Here is a 26,290-nt window from a genome sequence, read left to right as displayed (position 1 = left end):
GAGCAACACGGAACACTTGTACATGAGAACCCTTCAGATATTTGAAGACCACAGTCATGTACTCCTTTAATCTTCTTGAGACTAAACGTACATAACTCATATCACTTAGTTACCAGACCCCTCACCATGCTGATCTTCCTTCTTTGGAAGCACTGTAGTTAATAAGTGTCATTCTTTTAATGTGGTGCCCCCAACTGGGCACAATACTCCAGATGCAACTAAATCACATAGGACAGGATTCAGCTAACGAGTCCCATCAATGGAAGCCCTGCGCAAGGGCTTCCAGTTGTTCAATGGGGGGGCTTCTCCTCTCCTTCTCCCCAGCACCCCCAGAATTGGCTTGGGGGGATCAGGAGAACCACAATTCGCTTAGATAGCCAAGATTCCTTCTCCTTAGTGTGCAACAAAAGCAGCCATAAGATTGATGCCTACCTTATTTTTTTTGCACATGTCTCCTATGGAGACGTGAATGGATTAATTTGCATTTAAATAGCTCAGTCATGGCAATTACTCTGGTCATAATTATTTTGTTTTTAGAAGTGGTTCTGTCCTGGAGTTCACTTATTTATTTTTACTATTTATTACAGCATTTTTATACTATCAACAACAATTACTCTCCTCACACTATGTACCTCCCCCCCCCATATAGATTATAAAAATACAATGTGAACATAAAATGAAAATTTAAGGTTACGCCTTTATGGGAAAATTCAAATGGATATTTTAACACTGCACTTGTAAACAGCCACTTGCCTGATAATCTGTGGTGAATAAGAATTGCCACCAGAATTGCTACATTAAGACTTTAGGTTTTTTACAGTGCAGCATGAATTTCCCACTCCCTATACAACCCCCAAAGCTTATCCCAGGTGTTGAGGAATCCCCAGGAAATGGTTGGCATTGGAGGAGGAAAAAAATGGTATGAAGGCATTTTGCACAAGAAGCATTTATAATTTCCTATCTAACTGCTCTTGATTGATCTTGTTTTGCTTCTTAAATTTCTCCCATGGTTAGCAGTAGTGAGGACTTAAATGGTGGGGACCCTAACTTCTTTTACTTGCCTGCTCCTTCTCTGATTTTTTGTGTGTATAGGAAGCATGCAGGAGAAGGAATGAGAGCAATATAGATCACCGTCTGCCTGTCAAGACACCTCTAGGCATACCAGATGAAGGTGGCTACAGAACAACACACACAGTACAGTTGTGTACCAGGGTGCAGGTTGGATCCAGACAGCTGCTGGCAGGGGGCGGGTTTCTCAGCTTTTGCCAGCTCCTTCCAGTAGTAGCTCCCCATGCTGTTCCTTAGGGTTTACAAGCCCTCTGGATTGGCTTTTCAAGGGGGAACAGGGAACTGCAGTGGAAAGGAGGAGGTGGGAAAGCCTCTAGTTTCTTAGGATCCATCTTGATATCAAGCTACGTTTAAGGTAAGCTTACGTTCCTGCTACTGTTCCTCATTCACAGTTTAGTATTAAATACTGGGCAAAGTTATTGCTCCAAGATAAAAGCGTAGTTGCTTTTTATCATCCTAAAAATAATTTTGCTCTCTTTTAAATAACTAAGGAGCTTGCCTTTATCTTCGGAATGCTTTAATTAAAAATCAGGCATAAAATAATTAGCTGGTAGTTAATTCCACAGACTGTTATGACTCTTTAATTATGAGGAGAGGCTGTGTTCTCCTGCATTTTGGTGGGTGTGGGGGTGTTTTACTAGGGCAGAGCCTTACCAGCCATTGCATACAGGCTCTGGATCTCCCTCATCCCAGTGATACATCTGGCCTCTTCACTCCTGGCTTCTGTCTCCACACTAATAGCACAATCCTATACATTTCTACTCAGAAGTAAGCTCCACTGAGTTCAGTGGAACTTAGTCCCAGATAAGTGAGCATAATGTTGCAGCCAAAGACTGTTTTGAGGGCTTTGGGAGTAGTTTACTTTCTGTTTGCTGCATTTGTTTCTGTGCTTGTTTTGCTCTCAGCTATTTGGGTTTATCTATCCTACCTACATGAGCTTTTTATACATATATCATTGAGATTGTGGCCACTTCTTTAAATGTTCTGTTTAGCAGAAAAGCATGTTGTAAATATTTAGAAATGAAAGTAATGCAAGTGGCATAATTCCAAGGGGCATTCAGGAATTATTTGTGTGATATCCAACTGAGTAGTGCCCTGACTGCCATTGAATATCACCCTTTGCCATGAGCATTTTTAAAAAAGAAATTCTAATTGCTACTCTTGCACATTCCCTTAGGCCTGTAGGGTAAAGATTGCCGCTTAACCAGTACTGTACGGTGGAACTGGTATTGCAACTTCCAAACAAGTAACCTTGCTGCTGTTATTTATGTGTTCTACGCTGTAAAGTGCCACAGATGTCTAAAGGCACCCCTTGTTTTCAGTCTGACCTGCTACACGCATGTGGGAAGGGTTTGGGTATTATTTAGCAAACAGCAAACCTTCCTCCGCCAAGGTAGTCTGGTACAGATGGATGTGTCCCGTCCTGTCTCCCCCACCCCCAGCATTCATTTTTATCCTTGCACCAGCCTTGATAGTTGGTTATGCTGAGAATGAGTGGCAGGCCAAGGTGAGCTTCATGGCTGAGGGGGGATTTGAACCCGAGTCTTTCTGGTTCAAGCCTGGCACTGCCCATAATGCCACACTGGCTCTAGTTGTAGAATCTTACAAGGGCACTGCTGCAGCTACAGAAGACGACCAACCCTTGGGTCTCTGCGGTTGACTGATAAAATTTAGGAGCAAATTAAAAAGCATTAATTCCCAGTCTGCTGCATTAGAATTTAATGCAAGCTTTTATATGAAAGGGAATTTTGAAATATTTTTCATGGCGGGGAGGGGGAGGGGAATGTTAAACACACAATCCTTCATATAAATTTTAAGGTGCCAATATATGAAAGGCCTCTGTCACATAATTCGCATGCTTAAATCAACTGTATACATCAAGTTTTACTTTACAGATTCCTTCAGCCTTTCCTGACCCATAAATTCCAGTTAGCGCAATATGTTTGTTGGTGCTGATGGGCGTTGTAGCTCAAAACATCTATAGGTTGGGGAAATTGTGCTACTTTTTTTCCTAGGATGATCAAAAGCAATATTTTTGGATTCTCCAGAAATGAAAGTGAGAGTTGACAAAAGCCTCTCCTTGTTCAAACACTCCAATTGGAAATGGGAGGGAAAAACAACCAATGAGCTAGAGCTATATGAAGGTAAACAGGCTAGTTTTCTAACCACTTGCACTCTTGGTGTGAGCTGTTTTCACAGTTGCCTCCTTTAGAGTAAGATCAAACATTGGAAAGATGGGGTTCAGGGGACCTTCATTAACATCCTAGTTATTAAGCAGCATTTTACTTAATTTGTTCTTAAATTACATGTTCATGTTGCAACAGTGACTTAGAATTAGAATGGTCATAGCAAGATGTTTTATCTGATCATATTGAAGAAGCGTTGTATCATCCTTAGAGATCTGCTGAGTGCTCTTCTGTTGAGATTTGGACAGTGTCAATGAATGATGGCCTTTTCGGCCATGGCCATTCACTGCCTGTGGATCATTCTCCCCAAGGGACCTTCTCCTGCCCCACCCCTTGAAGTCTCCTTGGTGCCAGAGAGAAACCTTTCTTTTCTCAGAAGTCTTTTAATTGTTTTCAACATAAAAAAAAACTTAGCATCTTTTTCAGTCAGTGTTTTAATATTGCTTATTGGAATTATATAATCTAAGAGCGATTTTCGTGTGTGTGTGTGAGAGAGAGAGAGAGAGCGCGCGCGAGCGCGCTTGTGGTGGGATTGTGTTGCTAGCTTCTAGTTTGATCATGATGTTCTATACTGTTAATCTGTTTTAAACTGTACATTGCCTAGAGGCATACGTAATACTGTACTTGTAATAATATATTTATTCCACACACTGCAGTGCAGCATATGGGCAGTGCTTTGTAAGTCAAAACTTATAATGAAAACTACAAGTAGTACTATGGAAATAACTTTCTCTGAGTTTATTTTATACTCCATATTCAGTTCCACTTTGGTGGATAATATGGTATGCCTTATCAGTAATACAAATGACTAATCCAGTACATTAAGAACTATTTTGTTAGGTAGCTTGTTCTCCTAGTTGGATATAAGAGCATCTGTCCGAGAGAGAGAGATACCCTTGAGGTTCAGCTGCCTTTATCAGGGCCAAACCTTTAGTGTGTGTGCCCCTGCCCTGGGGAACTCCTAGCTTATATTTTATTATCTATTTATTACATTTCTATACCACCATACATCCGTGAATCACAGGGCAGTTTACAATATAAAAACACAAACATGCATAACATAATGGCAAACAAAAACAATTCCTCCCCCAGTATTTATTTTATTATAGTAGTTTGGCAGGAGCATTCCTTGCACATTTTTAGACACCTTCTAAAAACTTTTATTCAGACAGGCCTTTCAGATCTGAGATTCTTTGCCAATCAGTTCGCAGTGATATGTTTCACATTTTTATTTTAATACTGTGTTTTTAGTCTGTATATTGCCCTGTGATATTTTATATGAAAATGTGGTTTATAACTATTTAAATAAATTGCAAGGGGTTGGATTAGATGACCCTTGGGCCCCTTCCAACTCTATGGTTCTATGAAATAAAATCTTGTTGTTTGTTCAGTTTTATACCTTTCATTCATACTGGTTGCTGTAAGCAGCTTGTGCATTACTGTATTCTCATCATTCTGGATGAGATTTTGATTTACAGTGGTGCCTTGCAAGATGAAAAGAATCCGTTCCGCGATTCTCTTCGTCTAGCGGTTTTTTCGTCTTGCGAAGCAAGCCCATTGACGGCTTAGCGGATTAGCGCTATTAGTGGCTTTTAGCGGCTTATCGGCTTAGCGGATAAGCAGATAAGCTGCTTAGCGGCTTAGCGGCTTAGAAAAAGGGGGGGAAGGGGAAAAAACCTGCAGGAACTCGCAAGACATTTTCGTCTTGCAAAGCAAGCCCATAGGAAATTCGTTTTGCGAAGCACCTCCAAAACGGAAAACCCTTTCGTCTAGCGGGTTTTTCGTCTTGCAGGGCACCACTGTACTGAGCTTCGCATTCATCCAAATACCTAGTCACACAATAATTGCATGCATCTGGAACAATATCTTGCTATATATACCATTACATGTTTTTCAGATTTTAATGGCTCTTTCTTTTTTCTAGATATGAGACATGAGTGTTGGACGCAGAAGATTAAAGTTGCTGGGAATTCTAATGATGGTCAACTTCTTTATATATGTGATTGTGGAGGTGTCAAAGAGCAGTGGCCAAGCAAAGAATTCAAAAAGGCACGTTATAATACCACAGGCCAAATTCTGGAGAAAATTTGTTCCTCACAAGGCATATTGGAATAAACAGCAGCAGAAGCTGGAACGCTTATCCAATCCGATTTTTGCATTGCTTACAAATATGACAGTGGAAGAAAGCTTATCTTCTAATGGCAGCTTTTCAAATGCGTGTGATCCTGACCCATTTGTAGCTCTACAAATTAATGGCTTTAAAGACTTGCCAGATAGATTTAAAGACTTCTTGCATTACTTGAGATGTAGAAACTATTCATTATTAGTGGACCAACCACACAAGTGCAAACATAAACCTTTTCTGCTTCTGGCTATCAAATCACTTATTCCCCATTTTGACAGAAGACAAGCAATCCGACAGTCTTGGGGGAAAGAAATTAAATCGGGAGATGCAACTGTTGTGAGGGTCTTCCTGTTAGGCCAGAACTCTCCGGAGGATAACTTTCCTGATCTCTCAGATATGTTGAAATTTGAGAGTGAAACCCACCAAGATATTCTTTTATGGGACTACAAAGATACTTTCTTCAATTTGACCCTGAAAGAGGTACTGTTTCTGAAATGGGTGAGCAATACCTGCCCAGATGCCCAGTTTATTTTTAAGGGAGATGATGATGTTTTTGTGAACACGCATCAGATCCTGGATTACTTGAAGAGTTTAACCAAGGATAAAGCCAAAGACTTGTTCATAGGTGATGTGATCAAAGATGCTGGACCTCATCGTGACAAGACACTGAAGTACTATATCCCAGAAAGTATTTATGAAGGCTCTTACCCTCCATATGCAGGAGGTGGTGGGTTTCTCTATTCTGGTGATCTTGCATTAAGATTAGCCAATGCATCTGACCAAGTCCTACTCTATCCCATTGATGATGTCTATACTGGAATGTGCCTTCAGAAACTTGGGCTTGCTCCCGAAAAACATAAAGGCTTCAAGACTTTTGGCATTGAAGAGAAACACAGGGATAATATTTGTTCCTACACAAATCTAATGCTGGTCCACAGCAGGCAACCCCAAGAAATTATTAAGATTTGGACGAACTTGCAAGATCCAGATTTAAGTTGTTGAGTACATATATGTCCAAAAGTTCTCTCCAAATTTGGGTTTAATTTCTTGGCTAAATGGTTAGTACTTTGAATAGTTCGTTTTGCAAAGCAAAACTCGCTATAAATGGTTTGTCTAGAACTTCTAAAAGAACAATTACATCAGTAACAATGCACATCATGAGGATATGGCATGTAGATGCAATCCTTTATCTTTCCACTGTCACGCGTTCAATACTTTCACCGAATAAAAACCTGAAAAAGCATACCCTTCAGAAGTTGTTATTAAACTATTAATTTAATGACCATTTAGTTCAAATATTAGAAGACCTTTCCTGTTTTCTAATTATAATAATTATTTAGTTGTGGTGATAGAAGCTATACACTGATTTGTTTTCCTGAGATAAGATATCTCAGAGACTGTTTTGGAACTCAAATTCAGGAAAGTAACTTCAAAATAAAAAAAACTTGGGTGGAGTGTTCAGCTCTCATACTCTTGAGTATTCCTATTGGAATTAAGTTACAAGTAATTTAAGTTTATGGATTTAAATGGACCTACTCCTAGTAAAATGCAACTCATGCCACCAAACAGTTGGTTTTTATGGCTTTCCTTTTCCACTGTCTCGTTATATCCTCCCACTGAACAGTATTCAGTTAAATGTGATGGAGATCTGTGTAATCTTTATGTAACTGTGTTTAAATTATCAGATGATACATATCTATGGCTGAGAAGCTGTATAGTTTAAAGTGTATTTTGGGAGGTTAAGTGTTGCTTTGCATCAGACTTAGCTAATGGTCAAGCATTTTACACTTTTTATTAAACTGGTATCAGACCTACACAGTCTCTTTATGTCCACAGTAGGCTTAACATTTGCTCTGTTGTCTTTTATGTTGTTAAAAAAAATCAGGCAACTTCATTGATAAAATTAACTAAGATGTGAATTGTTAATTGGCTTACAAAAACTGGGCCTTCCTTATGGTCTAGGGTTAGAACCTTATGAAAATGTGCAATTTCTGAGATTCCAAATCACTCAAATGACCCCTATAATTATTAAGGGTATCTCAAAGGCACAGGTCCTAAAACACTCTATCTGCCATATCTTCATCTGTGTTATATCAGATAATTATTCAAAACAATGACTGCTTTCTTTATATACGTAGAAGTGCCTGTATTTATTGTTCAGATGGAAGACCAAAACATTTTCTTAAATATATTTAAGAAATATTTGTATAGTGTTGTCAGTCATATTTAAATAGAGTAAACTATTTTAAATGTGTTGAAATATAAAAAGTTAAATAAAGTTAATTGTTTTTGAATTTCAAAAAGTATATGTGTGTACATCCCAATTTGTATAGAGAAGTCTAAATGATTCACTCTATAATGATCACCATCAGTATGTCAACTTTAATTTACTAGAGAGCTCTTATGGCCTGAGTCTGTGGCTTGTTGCCCCATAAAATGGGGCCATGTTCTTGTCCATCACACTAGTGCAATTTCTACCATTGCACTGCTTGCTAGGAGCAAATTATAACCAGTCAACAAAGAGTGACATTTTGCACTGAAAAAGCCCCTCTGTTTCTGTGGGTGCAGCAAAGTTGTCCAAGTTCATTTCCATTTCCATGGTGTAGGGGAGGCTTAGTGGTATTATGAGGTAACATTTCAGTGGCAGAGAGACTGAGAAAGAGATCTTCCGGCAGCAGCCTTGGTACTAAAGGGGCTTACAGGGGCATATATAATGCTCGTCTTGACGATAATCCAAAACTTAGAGCAGTGGCATTCTTCTTCTACATTGTTTTGAGATAGAAAGCCCTCTGAGGAGACTGGAGCCTATCTTTTTGATGTTTAGATTTGAAGGGAAATCTGTTCATTCTTAAAAATATTCTATCCTGATATAGTTGTATGCTTATGTTAAGAAAGAAAATTGCTGAGGGAGGAATTCATCATGGCAGTCATTAGCACAAGCTTTTCAGCTTGCAAGAGGAAACCTCCTTCTTCCTCCGCATGCATTTCTGGAGGTTGTTCTTATGCCCCACAGCCAATTTGGGGTGGGCGTGGAGGAGAGGAGGGGGGAAGCCCCATTGCAGTAGCAGCACTCAGTATATTCCCCTAATCTAAGACCACTGTTCCTTACATGGAACAAGCACCATTGAACTCAAAGGGGCTTATTCCTGAGTAGACATGTAGAGGACTGGACTTTAAGGCCCATATCCTGTGAACATTTGCCTATGGATAAGCCCCAAAGAATACATTGCAACACACTTCTGAGAAAACACACAGTAAGCTTGTTCACCTAAATCCTTGTCGCTCACCTCGTTTTCCCCCATTTTTCTGTGTTCCGTTTTCTTGCTTTACTCCACGCTTACTGCACCACAAAGTTCATATTGTCTGCAATCTCTACGTTTTATCAAGAGATAAAAATGAGTTTTTTTAATTCTATTTTTGTAAATAAAATAAAATGTCTTTGAATTTGAAAAGTGTGTTGCTGTAAGATTTGATTAGAAACTTGTTTGCAGTATTTTAATACTTTGACTTTACAGCTGATTGGTTCTATCTGGTACGTTCTGTGTATGCAAAAGCAGGAACATATTCCACTTTATGTTGGTAGCAGCACTTTGGCTCCACTGAAATAGGTGGGTCAAGTTACTTTTGACTTCAGTCTCATTGATTTCAGTGCTGAAATCACTAGACACTATCCAAAAATAAAACTGAAAACAACACCTGGCCATTGAGTAAACTCCATGTATGCTGCTCTGAGCTTCTTAGAGAGGAAAGATACAATATAAATGTAATAATAAAATAAATAAATAAATAAATGGTAAAGCCCTTAACACAACAGTAAGTTTAATGAATGTAAGGTAATTCAGACAATTTAGACTGTTGCCTAAGGCAGCAACTCCTAATAGGGAACAGGTGCTGTAAACTTAGGAACAGTCCAAGCTGTGCTGTACATCTTAAAAAGCAAGTTAATGAGAAATACACAACAGTCCCATTTCAAAATTACATGTGCAGCCCAAATTCATGTTTATTCAGAAGTCTTCCTAGTTCAGTGGCACACACTCCCTTTCCCATCATCATGGGGTTCCAGACCTGTTCATGAGGGCAGCACAAGTAGCTTAGAAGCATTACAGTAGAAATCGATGATGAATGCAGCACAATCTGAAAGCATATGCTGCCAACTTGTACCTGTTAAAGTGGTAAAGTAGAGCTCTAGCTATAGTAGTCTATTGCAGCAAAAGCAAGAGTCTTTTGGTATCTTAGAATGTTTGGCATAATCTTTCCCTGGAAAAAGGAACCCCAACTGGAAGAGTACACCACTTCCAGACCTACTATAATCCCTGTACAATACTTGGATAAGGCAGCACAAATGTAACAAAAATCAATTTAACCCACAGCTCTAAAGTTCTTAAATTTTAACCAACTATTTTAAACTGCTTTGAATAGATAAGCTGAACTGAAAATGACACTGAGAAGTTAAGAAAAGGACAGCAGAAAAATGACGAGTATCTGAAACAGCGTCACCTTAATTTGTTTTTACCGAGTATACACCTTGTTAATAAGGGACGTGGGTGGAGCTCTGGGTTAAACCACAGAGCCTAGGACTTGCCGATCAGAAGGTTGGCAGTTCGAATCCCTGTGACAGGGTGAGCTCCCGTTGCTCGGTCCCTTCTCCCATCAACCTAGCAGTTCGAAAGCATGTCAAAGTGCAAGTAGATAAATAGGTAAGGTAAGGTAAACGGCGTTTCCGTGCACTGCGTTGGTTCGCCAGAAGCGGCTTAGTCATGCTGGCCACATGACCCGGAAGCTGTACACCGGATCCCTCGGCCAGTAAAGCGTGATGAGCACTGCAACCCCAGAGTCGGCCACGACTGGACCTAATGGTCAGGGATACCTTTACCTTTTTACACTTTGTTAATATCCTTCAATAATTTTAAAAGAAACAGTTGCACCATTGAGAGTAAGCCTTTGCTGTTAAGATAATAAAAATATAAATCCTATAATATATGGATCAAATAACAGTAGTCTTAATAAAGACATATGAAAGAATCCTCCATAAACCATGAATCAAAATAGTTTATTGAGCAGACTGAGCCTTGGGCACTCATTTATCCCCTTTCTTGGCTTTGAGAAGATACTATGGGACTGGTTCTCAAAGGGTGTGACTGACGTGCCACACTAGCAAGATCTGGCAAGATTCAAGGACAATCAAAGAAACATTTAAACGTTTCAGATAATTATATATATATATATATATATGCGCAGAATATGGATAGATATCTTTTCAAAATGAGAACAAGAGCACCAAGTGATATTTAGGACATATTGTTGTGAACACATGAGTTTGTACACATATTAAGGTTCAAATATAAGAGGCTTGTTTATAATTATATTTTGGGAATGATTCATGTTCTTATGTAGTTGCATTATTTTATACTTTCTGGATGTTCCATGATCATATTATAAAGTAATTGTGTTCTGTATTATGAATCAAGCACAGGTAGGAGTTGTTTCTTTTTTGTTTTTTAGTGTATTCCTTACCAATAAAAAACTGGGTGTGGTGCAAGATTATTCTGAAAGTATGGCCCAGAGAATTTTCTTTTGATAACTGCTGTACTGTGGTTTGTTAAACCCAATCCTGGTTTGTAAGCAGTACTTAGTTTGGACATCATGGAAAGCCATGGATTAACAAACCACAGCATCTTCTTCAGCTGTGTCTTTATATATTATTGTATGATTGTGCTATAACGCGATCAAATAGCATTGTAATTCTCTGACAACAATAGTTATGACTTCAGTTCTGTTTGTTGTTAATATCTGTAATTAGGTTTCTAAAATAAGTTAATCTTTCACTGTAGTCTTTTCTCTCCAACATGTTTCATGAGCAGAATATGTTAAGCATTCTCCACTTTAGAACAGCAGTTTAATATGGAGATAATGTTAGATGAGGCTGTGTAAATAAATACTGGAGTGGAGAGTGGAAGACAGGGTGTGAGCTTTTCAGATCTGAGTGCCTTCAACTTGACCTGGCACAGCAGGACTGGATAAAACGCTTCTTTCTTCTTTCGTCTTGTTTTGAGCAAGGCCTGCCTGGGTTGCTTGGACAATATTCAAAAACATGCTTCTTGTCTGAAAAGGTTCCACAGGGATCAATTAGACAATGGTAATAGCTAGCAAAGCACTACTTAGGTACGTACATAAATGATAAACAAATCCATATTTTAAAGTAGTTCCTTCTCTTACGAAAAAAATATCGCATGAAATCATTTCATGTTCACAAAGGCCCTTTTCAAAATGTGAATGCACATCCAGCTTTTCCACATACTTAACTGTGGAGTGTTTTGTTTTTAGGGTATATATAGGCAGGCAATGTACTTCAGATTCTAAAGTGAAACTCACATTACAATGCAAGGTTTAAAATACTTTAGAAATTTAAACAAATACCAGAAAGATCTGTGCCTGTTTGAAATGCTCCTACAATGGATGTTGAATGCTCCTACAATTACACGCTCTCTTGTTTCTGTGGAGCAAGTGTGCAGTTTAAGAATTGCAGGAAGATCAGTCTCCTCTGCTCTGCATCAGGCTGTATGTCTGATTTATCATTATTTAGGTCTATTCTTTCTTAGCATAAGCAAAAGTGAGCCTGTGAACTAGGAACACATGAGACAGGCACAGGGTGAGAAGAATAGCACCTGTTCTAACCTGGTCCTGATCATATTCTTTTAGGGTCATACTAGGTGTGAGGTTAACTGCATATTTTAATGCAAATAGTATTTACAGGGAAGCCTGAGCAACTTTTAAAAATACTGTTTTTATTTATTTTCATGGTACAGACAATTTTTGAGAAAACAGCTAGTAACTTGTCCTGATAAAATTACAGACATTTATCATGCCAGGTGTTAAAGTTTCATTTGATTGCTCGTAAGAGATCATGCCACATTTTCCCATGAGTGCTGGGTGGATTCCTGCCACAGCCTGAACGATTTATGTATTCAATAAACATTTGCCATATGTTATACAAGGAATATGGATTGCTCTTTACTACAAGCCTGAGCAACTTGGAGGGGAGGGGATTCATAGAATCAGAGAACTGTAGAGGTGGAAGGGACCCAAGGGTCATCTAGTCCAAACCCCTGCAATGCAGGGATTGAATTGATGGTTTCCCCTCTGAGACATGGTTGCATTTTAAAATGTGTTGTTGTTTTTTGCCGTTTGCATTTTGAAGGAAGCAAAGATGGTGGCTGTGAAGGCTTCCCATGAAATGCAAATAGCTGCTTCAGAAAGACAATTTGTTTTTAAGATCGCAGTGGGTGGAAGCTAAACGCTTTCCCCTTTCCACTCCCAGGACCTTCCGGTTTCCCTGCAGTGGCCACTGGCATGGAAAGTTCAGTAAGAAGCTAAGCTAGAAGCACAATTAAAAGTTATCCTGTCTCTTTGTGTGCAGAATTCACTGGAACTAGAGGTTTATTGAATATCTCAGGATTTAAGAGGCAGAAGGGGAAAAAATAACGTCAAGGATAACACTGTTCTTTATTAAGCTCTGATTGGTCCCAAGTGATTAAATTACAGCTTGCTTACATGAGACCAAGGGAGCTATGTTATTTTTCAACACAGTTACTTTTATTTTCTTCACTCATAGGAGAGGAGCGAGGCTGGTGGTATCCTTGGGAATCCTGAGCCCTGTTTCCATGGAAAAACAGGTTCATTGAAATGGAAACACAAGAGTTCTTTGAAAGAGTGGTGGACAAGAGATTCTCATGAATTATAATTTTATGTGATTTTATGTGAACCACCCTGAGATTTGCATATAAAGGGCAGTATACAAATTTTAATAATAATATGTTCAAATGTCACATCTCCTTAAAAAGTATGAATTGGGTACCTTTCAGTTGTACTTGCATAAACATAACTTGTAGTCCATCATTTTCACAAAATAAATGCAGGTGGAAAACAATCTTAGTTTTGCTTCCTGAGTAAGAAAGTAATAAGAAATTAAATACATACATTTTCTTTACAAGTGCTTTTATACTGCAGTATTGTGGCAAAAGTGCATCTCCAGCATTCAAAAGTAATAAAATGATATTCCTTCCCTAAGTGGTGTGGTCATTTAAGAGAGTTGCATCATTCTGAATTAATCTCATAATATATAATATGCTTTGAGTATCTGTATCACGTCACACAACCACTTTTTGTGCTACAATCATGATGGCAATAAATGCCCTGCTGTGGCTTGAGACATGAAGGATGTTTACAACATGAAACAAAACACCACCCTGTAATAATGGAGGAGGGGAAGAATTTGGTATGCAAAAAGGTATCTATCTGCAAAGCAACTAAGCCACATTTCATAACCTTTAGTGGGAGTTAGGGTGCTTAAGAGAAGACATAAATTTGGTTTAAAAGTATAATAAATCAGAAATTCTCCAACCAAGCGGCTTTGAAAGAGGAAAAAAAAAATCAGTTATTTGCCTAAACGTTCAGACTTTCTGTAAATATGATTCTGCCTGAGATAAAATTGAAAGAATTCCATATGATATGGAAATGCCTTCTACTTGGCAACTTTGCTGGAAAATGAAGTGCTGGCTGTGAGTGAAAGAAAACCAAAATTGGTAAAACAGCATCTCAGTCTAGCTTTTGATTAACCTGCTTTTTAACTTATTATTAACACGGTTCTGCTATCGGCTCCTATCACATTGTGCTCCCACCCCACCCCCACCCCCACCCCGCCCTTTACTCCATGCTCTTCTTGGCCCAGCCAATTCTCCTTTTCCTCCAACTAACCTTCAGTTGTTTTAACACATAACATTTTGCCTTACATGGGTTTGGAGGTGAAATGTGTACACCTTCTGCCTCAAAATTGCACAACTGTTTTGTACTTCTGCTCGTATGCAGCAGAATACTATGGCATGACTTTAATATGCCTTTAATGCACAGGTCTGTGTGCATGATTGAGGGTATTGTGTGAAGCAGCTGTTAGATTTGACAGAAGAGTTTTCCTGTTGCTGGACTGGAGACTGGATAGGTAGAATACAACTCTTGGCCTGCTCCTAATCCTTTTGTTCCTAATTTGCAGTCTTCCACTGATTTGGAATAAAAGTGAAAAAGTTTTTAACATCAGCAGAAATCTAACATCAGCACAGAGGCAAAACTGCCTTTTTATAGTATCCCTAAGGCTGAAATCCAGCACACTTCATTTATACTAGTATCTGCCTCTCCAAAAAGTTTCTTCACATCGGACTTCTTCCCCGACTTCCTTATCTCTCCCCAAATGCTGCGCTGCTGATTCAGCAAGGCCATGTACAGGTTTATCTGTCTCTAGTCTAATTAACCAAGTGGGGTGTGACTCAATGACTGTTCACAGTTCTGTATGGATAGCACTGAATGCATCTTTGGGATATTTTAGCAGGGTTGTGTTGCATCATGCCATTCTGTGTTGCTCACTGAACAATACTGCTGCAGGAAGCAAATCACAACCCTTGGACTTAGGTATCCAACACTTCTTAATCCAGTTTGCATGTCTGTAAACAGCTGACTGAGGGACGCGGGTGGCGCTGTGTGGTCTAAACCACAGAGCCTAGGGCTTGCTGATCAGAAGGTCAGCAGTTTGAATCCCCGTGACGGGGTGAGCTCCCATTGCTCAGTCCCTGCTCCTGCCCACCTAGCAGTTTGAAAGCACGTCAAAGTGCAAGTAGATAAATACCGTATTATTTGCTCTATAAGACTCACTTTTTCCCTCCTAAAAAGTAATGGGAAATGTGTGTGCGTCTTATGGAGCGAATGCAGGCTTCACAGCTATCACAGAAGCCAGAACAGCAAGAGGGATTGCTGCTTTCACTGCGTAGCGATCCCTCTTGCTGTTCTGGCTTCTGAGATTCAGATTTTTTTTTTTTCTTGTTTTCCTCCTCCAAAAACTAGGTGCGTCTTGTGGTCTGGTGCGTCTTATAGAGCGAAAAATACGGTAGGTACCACTCCGGCGGGAAGGTAAATGGCATTTCTGTGCGCTGCTCTGGTTCTCCAGAAGCAGCTTAGTCATACATGACTCGGAAGCTGTCTGCGGACAAACGCCAGCTCCCTCGGCCTATAGAGCGAGATGAGTGTGCAACCCCCAAGTTGTCCGCGACTGGACCTAACGTCAGGGGTACCTTTACCTTTAAACAGCTGACTACACCACCCGTACGGGGGTGCGACCGCTGCCAGCGGGCTAAGGGGGAGAAAGCGGCACCCGCGGGGTTACTGGAACCCTTGCCCACTCCGGGAAGACCATGGGAGGTGGTATCCATAGATTTTATGACCGATTTGCCCAAGTCCAGGGGAAAAACAGCTGTCATGGTGGTAGTCGACTTGTTAACCAAAATGTGCCATTTCATTGCTTGCTCGCATGCAGTAACGGCAGAGGAAACAGCTAGGCTGTTTGTAGATCACGTCTTCCGGTTGCATGGCGCCCCCTTGAGGGTTTTGTCCGACAGAGGAAGGCAATTTACTTCCAGATTCTGGAGGAAGCTCATGAGCTTGCTGCAAGTCGAGGTGAGTTTCTCGACGGCCAGACACCCGGAGACTAACGGACAAGCAGAAAGAGCTAATAGCATTCTCCAACAGTACCTACGCTGCTACGTCAGCGAGAGGGAGAACGACTGGGTGGAAAAACTAGCGCTGGCCGAATTTGCTTACAATAACGCTGAACATGTGTCCACGGGGATGAGTCCGTTCATGGCCAATTATGGGTGTCACCCCAGGGCCTTCCCAGGGGAGGGGGAGGAGAGGTGGAGTGTGCCGGCGGCAGAGCAGTTTGTGGAAGAAATGGAGGCCTTACACCAACAGCTTAAGATGAACCTGGAGAGGGCCAAGGAAGCGTACAAGAGGCAGGCAGACAAGCACCGCAGAGAAGGGGAGACCATAAGGGTTGGGAACCGGGTGTGGTTGTCAACCAAAGGGCTACCGTTCAAAGGAGGTTGTAAGAAATTACGGCCAAGGCGACTGGGACCTTTCGAGGTAACACAGTGGGTGAACCCTGTGGCCTTTAGACTCAACTTGCCGACTAACATGAAACTACATCTGGTGTTCCACAGGTCCTTACTCTCACCATACCGGGAAGGGAGGGAATTTCTGGGGCGAGAGAGAGAGAGATCCCCACTCACCCACAGGTGGAGGAAAGGGAACTCAGCGGTCAAGCCGCGGAAATTCTCGATTCAAGGGGGAGACAGGTGGAATATTTGGTATCTTGGGAGGGGGAGCCCGAGTCGGAAAACACTTGGGTTCCTGAAGGAGGGATCAAGGATGAGTATCTGCGGGAGGAGTTTCACCGCAGGTTCCCAAGGAAGCCGAAGCCACTAGAGAGGTTCTGGGAGGAGCAATTTGGCACCACGGATGATGAAGAAGGGTTTATGGGGTATCCGACCTCCGAAGAGGAGGGAGGGGAGGTATCAGAGGGAGAGGAATCCGACTGGGGAGATTGGCGAGTGGAAAGAGACAGCAGCAGGTGGAGAGCTATGTTTGAATCATCTGAGGAAGGGGATAGCTCATTCCAGGGATTCCCCGCATCACCGTCTAAGGAACGGGCCGGGGGTGAGGAGGGCCCTGGAGGGGAGGTGGATGTCAGGGAACTGCCATCGGAGCCAAGGGTGGAGGTAAGGCTCCCCAATGACGCCGGAGAGGGAACCAGCAAGGAGAGAGGGAGAGCTTCCACTGGGGAAGGAAATAAGCGTGACGCCAGGAAGAAAGGGGAGGCTGAGAGGGCTTCGGAGGGAGGGCTCCGAGACTCTTCCAGTGAGACCAGCGGGGAGAGCACAGGACCTCCGCTTGGCACGCCCACTCTGCGCAGAAAGCTTCCGCGCAGGGAGGCTAGGCGGAGACTTGGTGTCAAAGAACTTTTATGTTGGAAGAAGTTCAGGAAACGCCCACTGACGGATTCTGCCAGTGATTGAGACAACCACGGTGTAAGGGCTGTCCAGCCATGGAAAGGTTTTAGCCAGACAACCCAGCCTGGAGCAGTTTGCGGCTTACGCACAAGCAACCCCAATTCCCATTACAGATTGCATCTGAATTATTACAAACTATAGTGCTATATCTTTGCACCATGACTGAGGTCTGATTCACAACCAATTGTACATACAGTGGTACCTCGGGTTAAGAACTTAATTTGTTTTGCAGGTCCGTTCTTAACCTGAAACTGTTCTTAACCTGAGGTACCACTTTAGCTAATGGGGCTTCTGCTGCCGCCCTGCCGCCACACGATTTCTGTTCTCATCCTGAAGCAAAGTTCTTAACCCGAGGTACTAACTATTTCTGGGTTAGCGGAGTCTGTAACCTGAAGCGTCTGTAACCCGAGGTACCACTGTAGTTACATTAACAGGGATAGATTTCACTAGATGGTGCTGCCTTTTGTTCAGAAACTAGCTGGTGAAAAATGTTGCAAGCCCTGAGTTGTCATGACCAGAGTTGTGTTTGTGGAGCATGTGGGACTCCCAGCTACTAGCATGCCACCTGTAGTATTGGAGCCTCTGTGCTTCTGAATACCAGTTGTTCAGGATCACAAGGTTACCCTCAAGTCCCACAAGCAGTGGCATCTGGCTAGCCACTGTGGGAACAGAATAGTGAACTAGATCGTCCTTTGGTCTGATCAAGCAGGGTTCTATTTATGTTCTTAAGCATACTTGCTTTGTAAATCAGTGAAAATCAATTATGTTAGAAAAGGGATGTTTAACACAAACATATTTCATGCTTTAGAACTCAAATGAATTGGCTTTCCAAAAGAAATTTCCTGCCAGGTGAGTTTGCCAGGTAGCAGAGCACAAAAGGCCCAGCAAATAATGAGATGCTATACAAACAGAAATTGTTGCTGTTATCAGAATCTCTTTTCAGTGTTTAGTCATGATGAGGGCAGGGAGTTATGGATACCACCAAATGAATCACATACGTTGCACTCGCTCATACTAAAAGCATGTGGATATTTGCAAGTGTTGTTCCATTGGACCAATGCCCATTACACCAATAAACTGGGTCATCTTATGCACTATGCACCAGGTTTGCCACCCTGTAACTCACCTCCCACACTCTTGCAACTCAGCTTTTCCCAGCCAAAACCTCTACAGTTCTGTGTAGAGCATTCCTCACAGGCAAAGAAAGCTTCACCCTCAGCTCCTTCCTGTCTGGCAACCATTGCACTATTTCTACAGAACTCTTTCAACAAGAAGCTTCTACAGAATTCTTTCCTTAGTGGTTCTATTTTGTGCTTTTGTCACTGAAAAGTATTCCACCAGGAAAGCCTGGTGTGATCAATACAGTCCCATCAAAAGATAGTTCCTGGATAGCTCAGTTGGACAGAGTATGTTGATAACGGCAAGGTTGTAGGTTGGAGCCCCATTTGGGGCAGCTAAACTCTTCGGTTGGATTCAGCTAACAAGCCCCACCAGCAGAAGCCCATGCAAGGACTTCCTCTATCTAGCACAATGAGGCTTTCCCCTTCCTGTCCCACCAAATTGACTCGGGGGGGGAATTGGGAGAATCCCCCAGAACAGCGCATGGGAGGAAGAGAGAGCAGATCATTCCATCTGGCAAGCAGAAATGCATGCACAGACAGAGCAATCTGCTTAAGTGCTACATTGAATTCTGCCCAAAATGAAAACATCTAATTTCCACAAGGAAAATTAAATGCAAAGCTCCCCACCCCAAATACACACAGCTCACAGCAGAGAGCCCTGCCACTTCTGCTCATCTTCACCCATCAGAGGTTTCCCCCAATGGGCTGGTGCCTTCTGCTGTCTCTCTCTGGGGATACCCTGCTGGCATGTGCTTCCAACACCGTCTTGCAATGTTTGTGTCACCTAAGAGGTGGTCTTCAGACAGCCTTGCAGCTGAGACACCTAGCCGGGCCCTCAGAACAGCAACCAGGGCTAAAAAGTTCTGGTAGCGGAGGAGAGGGAAGATGCCAAACAGTCCTCCCCCCCCCTTCATGCTCAGCCACTGTAAGAAATAACGGAGGAGGCCTGCATCCAAATGCTGGCCTCATCCTGCACTTACTGCATAGGCTAGACCATATTTTTTTACCACCTCAGATCCTAATTTGTAAAAAGGGAACAAGTTATTGTATGGGCGTTGTTGTTGCCCTCAAAAGGAGAGATACTTTAACATGAAATGAGCAGAGATGAGCAATAGGGCACTGACTCACTGGCTCCTTTTTTTTTAGCAGACCACTTACTTCTGTGGAGCGCTGGTTTCATTTAATGTCACCCTTGTGTGTTACTAATTTTGCAAATGCAGTCATGTACTGTTTGAAAGGTTTTCTTACATCACTTTTCAGATGATGTGAAATATGTATTCTGAGCATACATGCATTGTTTGCCTTCTCTAGGCATCTGTTTCACCACCCTTTCATTCTACAATGCCCTCCTTTTGGTACCTTCCTTTGCGAGGTATAAGGGCATTGTCTTGAGCTTACTCAGCAGAGTCCTGGCAATCGGCCAGTACTCAGTTCAAGGAACATCTTCAGGTGTGGGATTTTCCCTAATGCAGATTGCTGGGATAAATCATCAGTCAGCTTGAGTCACTACAGCCTGTGCCGGTGTGCTTGGAATTAAAGAGCAGAGGTTCCAAAACACATAGTAATTTCCTCCCTCAAAAAGGGAGGCACTATCTAAATTTAAGCACCTCCCCATGCCTGCCTGATACCTCTTTGAGGCTCTGACTGAAATGCTGCAATGAAAAGATTGCCTTGTGGTTCTAGGGGTTGCTCGTGTGTAAGCCGGTGCAAACACCTGGCTGGGTTGCCTGAGTGAACCTTTTCTGTCCGGACAGCCACTCACCCGTGGCTGTCTCAATCGCTGGCAGAATCCATCAGTGGGCGTTTCTTAAACTTCTTCCAGCAAAGAAGCTCTTTGACGCCTAGTCTCCTCCTACTCTCTCTGCGTGAAAGCCTTCTGCGCAAGGAGGGCGTAGGCAGCAGAGGACCCCTACTCTCCCCGCTGATCCCCGGCAAGGAGTCATGGGACCACCTCGCTGCTTCCCCCATCTGCCCCCCTTCTCCACTGGTGCTACGCTGATTCTCTTCCACAGGAGATGGGCTGCCTCTCCCAATCCTGGGACGCTCTCTGGAATCTCTCTGGATTTTGCTCTCTCCCTCCGGCACTGATGGCAGTTCCCTGACATCCACCTCCTCCTCAGGACCCCCCTCACCCCTGACACGATCTTCCGATACAACCTCCTCTCTCTCCTCGGTCGACGATGCGGGGAATCCCCTGAAGGAACTGTCATCATCTTCTGAGGATTCAAAACCAGCCTCCCATCCGCTCGGATCTCTTCCCGCTGGTTGAACCACCCAGTCTGATCCTTCTCCCTCGAACACTTCCCCTCCCTCCTCTACGGAGGCAGGAAAACCCACAAAGTCCCCTTCATCGTCTGTGGGTCCAAATTCTTCCTCCCAGAATCTAGCTAATGGTTTGGGCTTATCCGAGAACAAACCATGGAATTCTTCCACCAGATACCTGTCAGTGATTGATTCAGCAGGGACCCAAGTGTTTTCCGCCCTGGGTTCCCCCTCCCAGGCTACCAAGTACTCTACCTGGCGACCTCGCCACCTTGAATCGAGTATTTCCGTGGCTTCGTTACAGTGTTCCCTCTCTACCCTCGGGTGGGTGGTAACCCCTCCCTCCTGTCCCGGGAATTCCCGCCCCTCCCTGTAAGGTGAAAGTAGGGACCTATGGAACACCGGATGTATCTTCATGCTGTCAGGCAACTTGAGCATAAATGCCACTGGGTTAACCTGCTGTATTACCTCAAAAGGCTGCAACTTCTTGCACCCTCCCTTTAGGGGCAACCCTTGGGATGACAACCACACCCAGTCTCCCACCCGTATGGCCTCCCCCTCCCGACGGTGCCTTTCCACCTGCCTCTTGTAAACTTCCTTGGCCCGCTCCAAGTTCAGCCTGAGTTGCTGGTATAAGGCCTCAAGTTCTTCCACAAAGTGCTCAGCCGCAGGTACACTCCATCCTTCCTCCCCCCCACCCCGGGAAGGCCCTGGGGTGACACCCATAATTGGCCATGAAAGGGCTCATTCCCGTGGACACGTGTTCAGTGTTATTGTACGCAAATTCAGCCAAAGCTAATTTCTCCACCCAATCGTTCTGTCTCTCGCTGACATAGCAGCGTAGGTACTGCTGGAGTATACCGTTCACTCTTTCGGCTTGTCCGTTGGTTTCTGGGTGCCTCGCCATCGAGAAGCTCACTTCGACCTGTAGCAAGCTCATGAGTCTCCGCCAGAATCGTGGAAGTAAATTGTTTCCTGCGATCCGAGATTACCCTCAATGGAGCCCCATGCAGTCTAAAAATGTGATCCACAAACAGCCTGGCTGTCTCCTCTGCGGTTGCTGCATGCAAGCAAGCTATGAAATGGCACATTTTAGTCAGTAGATCGACCACTACCATGACTGCTGTCTTTCCCCTTGACTTGGGCAGATCTGTCATAAAATCAATGGACACCACCTCCCAGGGCCTTTCCGGTGTAGGTGAGGGTTCCAGTAGCCCTGCGGGGGCAGCCCTTTCCCCCTTTGCCCTCTGGCATCGGTCGCACCCTCATACATATTCTCGTACGTCTTCCCTCACCTTTGGCCACCAGAACTGCCTGGTGACAAGTAGCATGGTCTTGTGCTGTCCAAAGTGCCCAGCTGTTGGGTTGTCATGGAGTTGCCTAAGTACCTTCCCCCTCAAAGTCTCCCCTGGTACATACAGCGCTCCCTTATAGTACAGTAGCCCTTCCTTTTCCTCAAACCCTCCATTGTCTTCCTTTCCGTCCCTGAGTTCCCTGATTTTTGTCTGAGCAAACTCATCGTCTCTGGTGAGCCCTGCCAGTTCTCGTTTCCCAATCAACGCTCCCCCCCACACCCACCAGTCCTCGGGGAACACGTGCCTGGTCTCTGGTGGCCCCTCTCCTTCCATGTACTCCGGTTTCCGGGAGAGAGCATCTGCCCTTACGTTTTCCTCTCCCGGCACATATCGTATCTCGAAAAAAAACTTGGCAAACTCCTGGGACCATCTGATCTGTCTCTCATTGAGCACTCGCGCGGTCTGCCAGTATTCCAAGTTCTTGTGGTCAATTCGGACCTGGATTTTGTGCCGCGCCCCTATCAATAGATGTCTCCATTGCCGAAATGCCGCATAGATCGCAAGCAATTCTCGGTCATACACCGTGTAGTTTTGCTCTGACTTGCTCAGCTTCCTAGAGAAAAAGGCACACGGCCTCCAGTTCTGCTTGGCTCCGGGCTGCAAAAGTACTGCCCCAATTGCGTGGTCGGACGCGTCTGTCTCCAGTCTTATGGGCTTCTCCGGATCCACGTGCAAGAGCTGCTCTTCCGAGGCGAACGCCTTCTTCAGTTTTTCAAAGGATTGCTGCGCATCTTCTGTCCACGCGAACTTCTTTTTGCTACTAAGACAATCCGTTATGGGCGCGGTCAAGTGAGCGAAGTTCTTTATGAACTTCCTGTAGAAGTTGCTGAAGCCTAGGAACCTCTGCACATCCTTTCTTTTTTGGGGGGCTTTCCATTGCAGCACTGCCTTCACCTTGCCCGGATCCATGGCTAGTCCTTTGTCGGACAACCTGTACCCCAGGAACTCGACCTCCCTGGCGTGGAATTGGCATTTTTTCAGCTTGACCCACAACTGATGCTTCTTCAATCTCTGTAGCACCTCCCTGACGTCTCTGACGTGTTGCGTTTCATTGTCCGAATAGATCAAGATGTCATCCAAAAAGGCTACGCAATTCTTGTACAGCAGGGGCTCCAACACATGGTGCATGAAGGCTTGAAAGCAGGCGGACCCCGATTGTAATCCAAATGGCATGACTAAGTACTCAAAAGCCCCCAGGGGGGTGAACATGGTCATTTTCCATTCATCCCCCTCCCTTATCCTAATCAGATTGTATGCTCCCCTGAGGTCCAGCTTGGTAAAAATCTTCCCCTGCCTCACACGTGTCAAAATATCATCAATCCTGGGCATTGGGAAAGTCACAGGTTCTGACACCAGGTTTACGGCCCTGTAATGCCCAACTAAGCTGGGCTGATTAGTCTCTTTTTTGTCCACAATGAACACTGGACTGCCCCCCACCGCCTTTGATTCCCTTATGAAACCCCTCTTAGGTTCTTGTCAATAAACTGCTGCAACTCCTGCATCTCCCGGTCGGACATGGCATACAGCTTACCCACCGGTAACTGAGCCCCTGGAAGCAGGTTGATTTGGCAGTCAAATGGTCTGTGGGGGGGCAGTCTGTCTGCCTCCCTCTCGCTGAAGACCTCCTTCAAATCCGCATATTGCGGTGGCACCTCCCTTTTTTGCTCCAGGGCCACCCCAGCCACCCTGGCCACAGTCATTCTTGGTTCCTTCCCTCCCAGACAGTGTTCTAAGCAGTAAGCTGACCCAAAGGTGACCGACCGCTGATGCCATGACACCACTGGGTCATGTATTGCCAGCCAGCTCATTCCCAGTATTATTGGGGGTCCTGCCAGCGTGGCCACGTGAAAGGCAATGGTTTCCGTGTGCCTGGAGACACTCATTCGCATTGGCGGTGTCTGGTGTGTCACTTCCCCTCCCAGGAGTTCCCTGCCATCGATGGTGGTCTCCTGCAAGGGAAAATCTAGTGGCAACAGGTGGAGCTGGTGCTCCAGAGCAAAGTCTCTGCTGAAGAAATTACACAAGCTGCCAGAATCTAGCAGCCCCTCCACTTTGACGGGGTGCCCATTTGGGAGTTCTAGCACCACCTCTATGGCTATAGCTGCCTTGGGAGGGTCAGGCTGGGGCACTTCTATTGGTTGCTGGCCTGGCTGTTGCCCCTGCTGGTTGGCAGCCAGGCTTTGTCGTTTCCCTGCACCGGCCCTTCCTCCCCCTTCTCGTCGTGGCCTGTAGTCCCCATCATGCCTTGCCAGGCTTTCCGTTGAGGGCAGACCTTTGCAAAATGTCCCGGTCGCTGACAGAGGAAACACTTCTTGGTAGTTTTCCACTCCTTCTCCTCCCTTTTCCGGCCTTCACCAGCATTTGAAACTTCGCGCGCGCGCCATCAATTTCCATTGGCTCCGCCGCCTGGGAAGGCTCTCTTGGCATCTCCGGAATGCGGTTGCCATGGAAACATTCCACCCTTATCTCCTGCTTCTCCTGAGCCCGTGCTTCCTGGCGTACGCCGATCGCAAGCACAGCCTTTGTGAGTTCATCCATCGACCGCGGGCACAACCTGTGTCCCTGTAACTTAGCGATAGAAGTTGAATCAACAGAGCCACCCTCTTCCAGCCTCCTGAAAGTTTCAAATTCCTCACTTTTAAAGGCTGGACAAGATTTGGGGGCTTGTCAGGAGACAACAGAGCTATCAATAAAGACGAGAGAGAGAGTGGACACTGAACTGAAGACTGATAAAGAGAAACTGGAAGACCAGGCCAGAGATGTCATAATCATATTGGCCAATATGGGGTGTTTTCTGTTTCCTCTGTTGCTAGGCAAACTTTAAAATACATTTTTTTAAAAGCTCCAACAACTCTAGCAATGATTTCAATTCCTCCAGCTGTTCAGTGTGTAATTATGTAATTTTGAGGTTGATACTGAAATCTGAGAATTAGCAGAAATCTCCACTATGTCATCAGTCAGAGGCTGTTACCAAATCTACTCACAGACACATAGACATGAACCTGAATCTTACTTACAGACATTTTCACAGAGCTATCACTTTGTGGATCTTTATATGGCACAGAAATTATTGCTACTGGCACAATTACATTAGAAATGACCCATATTGCTTTGCTCATTTGGGGGTAATTGGCAGGAATCAATAAATGCCAATATTTTCTTGTTTCTTCGGGGGAATTAGCAAGAACCCACACCATATGCTATGCTTTATTTCTTTTATTTCTACAAAATGACAAAGAACAAACAGGAATGGCTTTGTGGCTTGAAGCAACAATACAGAAATGCAAGAGAGTTAAATGGTTACAAATTGTGCAGGCGACCCAATTCTCATTGCCTGGACCCTGAGCTTACACAGTTCCTACTACAGAGAGAGAGTTGGGTATTTCTCGGGCAGGCATTTAGAGACCCAGGGAGACTGCAGAAGGGAGAAACAAACCAGGAGGAGGAAAAGTTAGCCTGCAAGTTAATGGAAGTCCAGGTCTCACAAGAGCTTTAGGTAAGTAAGATCAATGAAACATGAAAAAGAGAAGTGAGAGGGATGACATGCAATGGTTACCTGTCTTTAGAATGGGGGAAGCAAAGAGAAGCAGTTTCTTTGGTTTTTACTATGTTCACTGTCATTGCTGGGTCCAGGGCTGCTGGCAATGGCTAAGCTGTTGATTCTGGGGTAGTGGAGACCCTGACAGCCATGTACCTTATATCCAAGATGGTTTTAGTTTGAGCTTGATAAATTGAAACACACATATCCCCATTTTGCTTTTTCATGTGGAAAGGTGACCAGGATACTAACTTCACCTGACAAGCAGTACAGCAATTGATGGCTTCCAGCATGATTTGTGTGACATTCAGTGGACTGTTCAGTCATCTCATCTATTGTGGGGGGTGGAATAGGGAGATCAGTTGCAGAAGCATTGGATTTTCCTCTTCCAAGCTACTTCACTGTTGCATGAGTAGGAAACATGCTGTGTTCAGTAAATAGGACCCCCACTCTGTTTAACCAAACCCAGAACACCAAAATTCATCACAATAGTTTTAACCTCAAGTTAATTCTAAGAACACAGTGGTAGGATGTTTCACAGAATACCTTGCCCACGGTAGCAAAACCACACCTTGAGTTTCCTGAACTGCATATGGTGGAGATGGGAACATGGTTGGTGGCAGCAATTAACCAAGTGAGGGCCTGGCAGGGGAGCCAGGAATTCAGAAGGACCCACCAGCTGGGAGCTGATTCTGCCACTGTGCAGGGCCTCAGCTGGCACCGTCCTCTGCATAGGAAACAGATGCA

General features: G+C 43.9%; 1 protein-coding gene and 1 long non-coding RNA gene across 6 annotated transcripts in view; one reads left to right on the top strand and one right to left on the bottom strand.

Annotated features, from left to right (window-relative positions):
* Positions 1-8,831, top strand: part of B3GNT2 (UDP-GlcNAc:betaGal beta-1,3-N-acetylglucosaminyltransferase 2) — a 52,493-nt gene extending 43,662 nt beyond the window's left edge. For 4 of the 5 annotated variants that reach the window (XM_081855657.1, XM_081855658.1, XM_081855655.1 and 1 more), the window contains one exon: positions 5,179-8,831. In XM_081855657.1, coding sequence (XP_081711783.1) covers positions 5,188-6,381 — 1,194 coding nt within the window. In that variant the 5' untranslated portion in view covers positions 5,179-5,187 and the 3' untranslated portion in view covers positions 6,382-8,831. Of the gene's footprint in view, positions 1-1,092; positions 1,424-5,178 lie in introns of all 5 variants that reach the window. The other variant, XM_081855656.1, reaches the window with a different exon arrangement.
* LOC309338480 lies at positions 7,634-10,684 on the bottom strand. Its single transcript, XR_014154919.1, has 2 exons — positions 10,263-10,684; positions 7,634-9,903 (listed from the first exon to the last, which is right to left on the bottom strand). It is a non-coding gene; the product is annotated as an uncharacterized lncRNA (long non-coding RNA).
* Positions 10,685-26,290: the final 15,606 nt, after the last annotated feature.

Source organism: Podarcis erhardii, assembly GCF_964252035.2.
Source record: "Podarcis erhardii genome assembly, chromosome: 3".
In the NCBI taxonomy this organism is placed as follows: domain Eukaryota; kingdom Metazoa; phylum Chordata; class Lepidosauria; order Squamata; family Lacertidae; genus Podarcis; species Podarcis erhardii.
The sequence above is the reverse complement of the archived record's forward strand: the minus strand, read 5'-3'. Positions and strand labels throughout refer to the sequence as shown.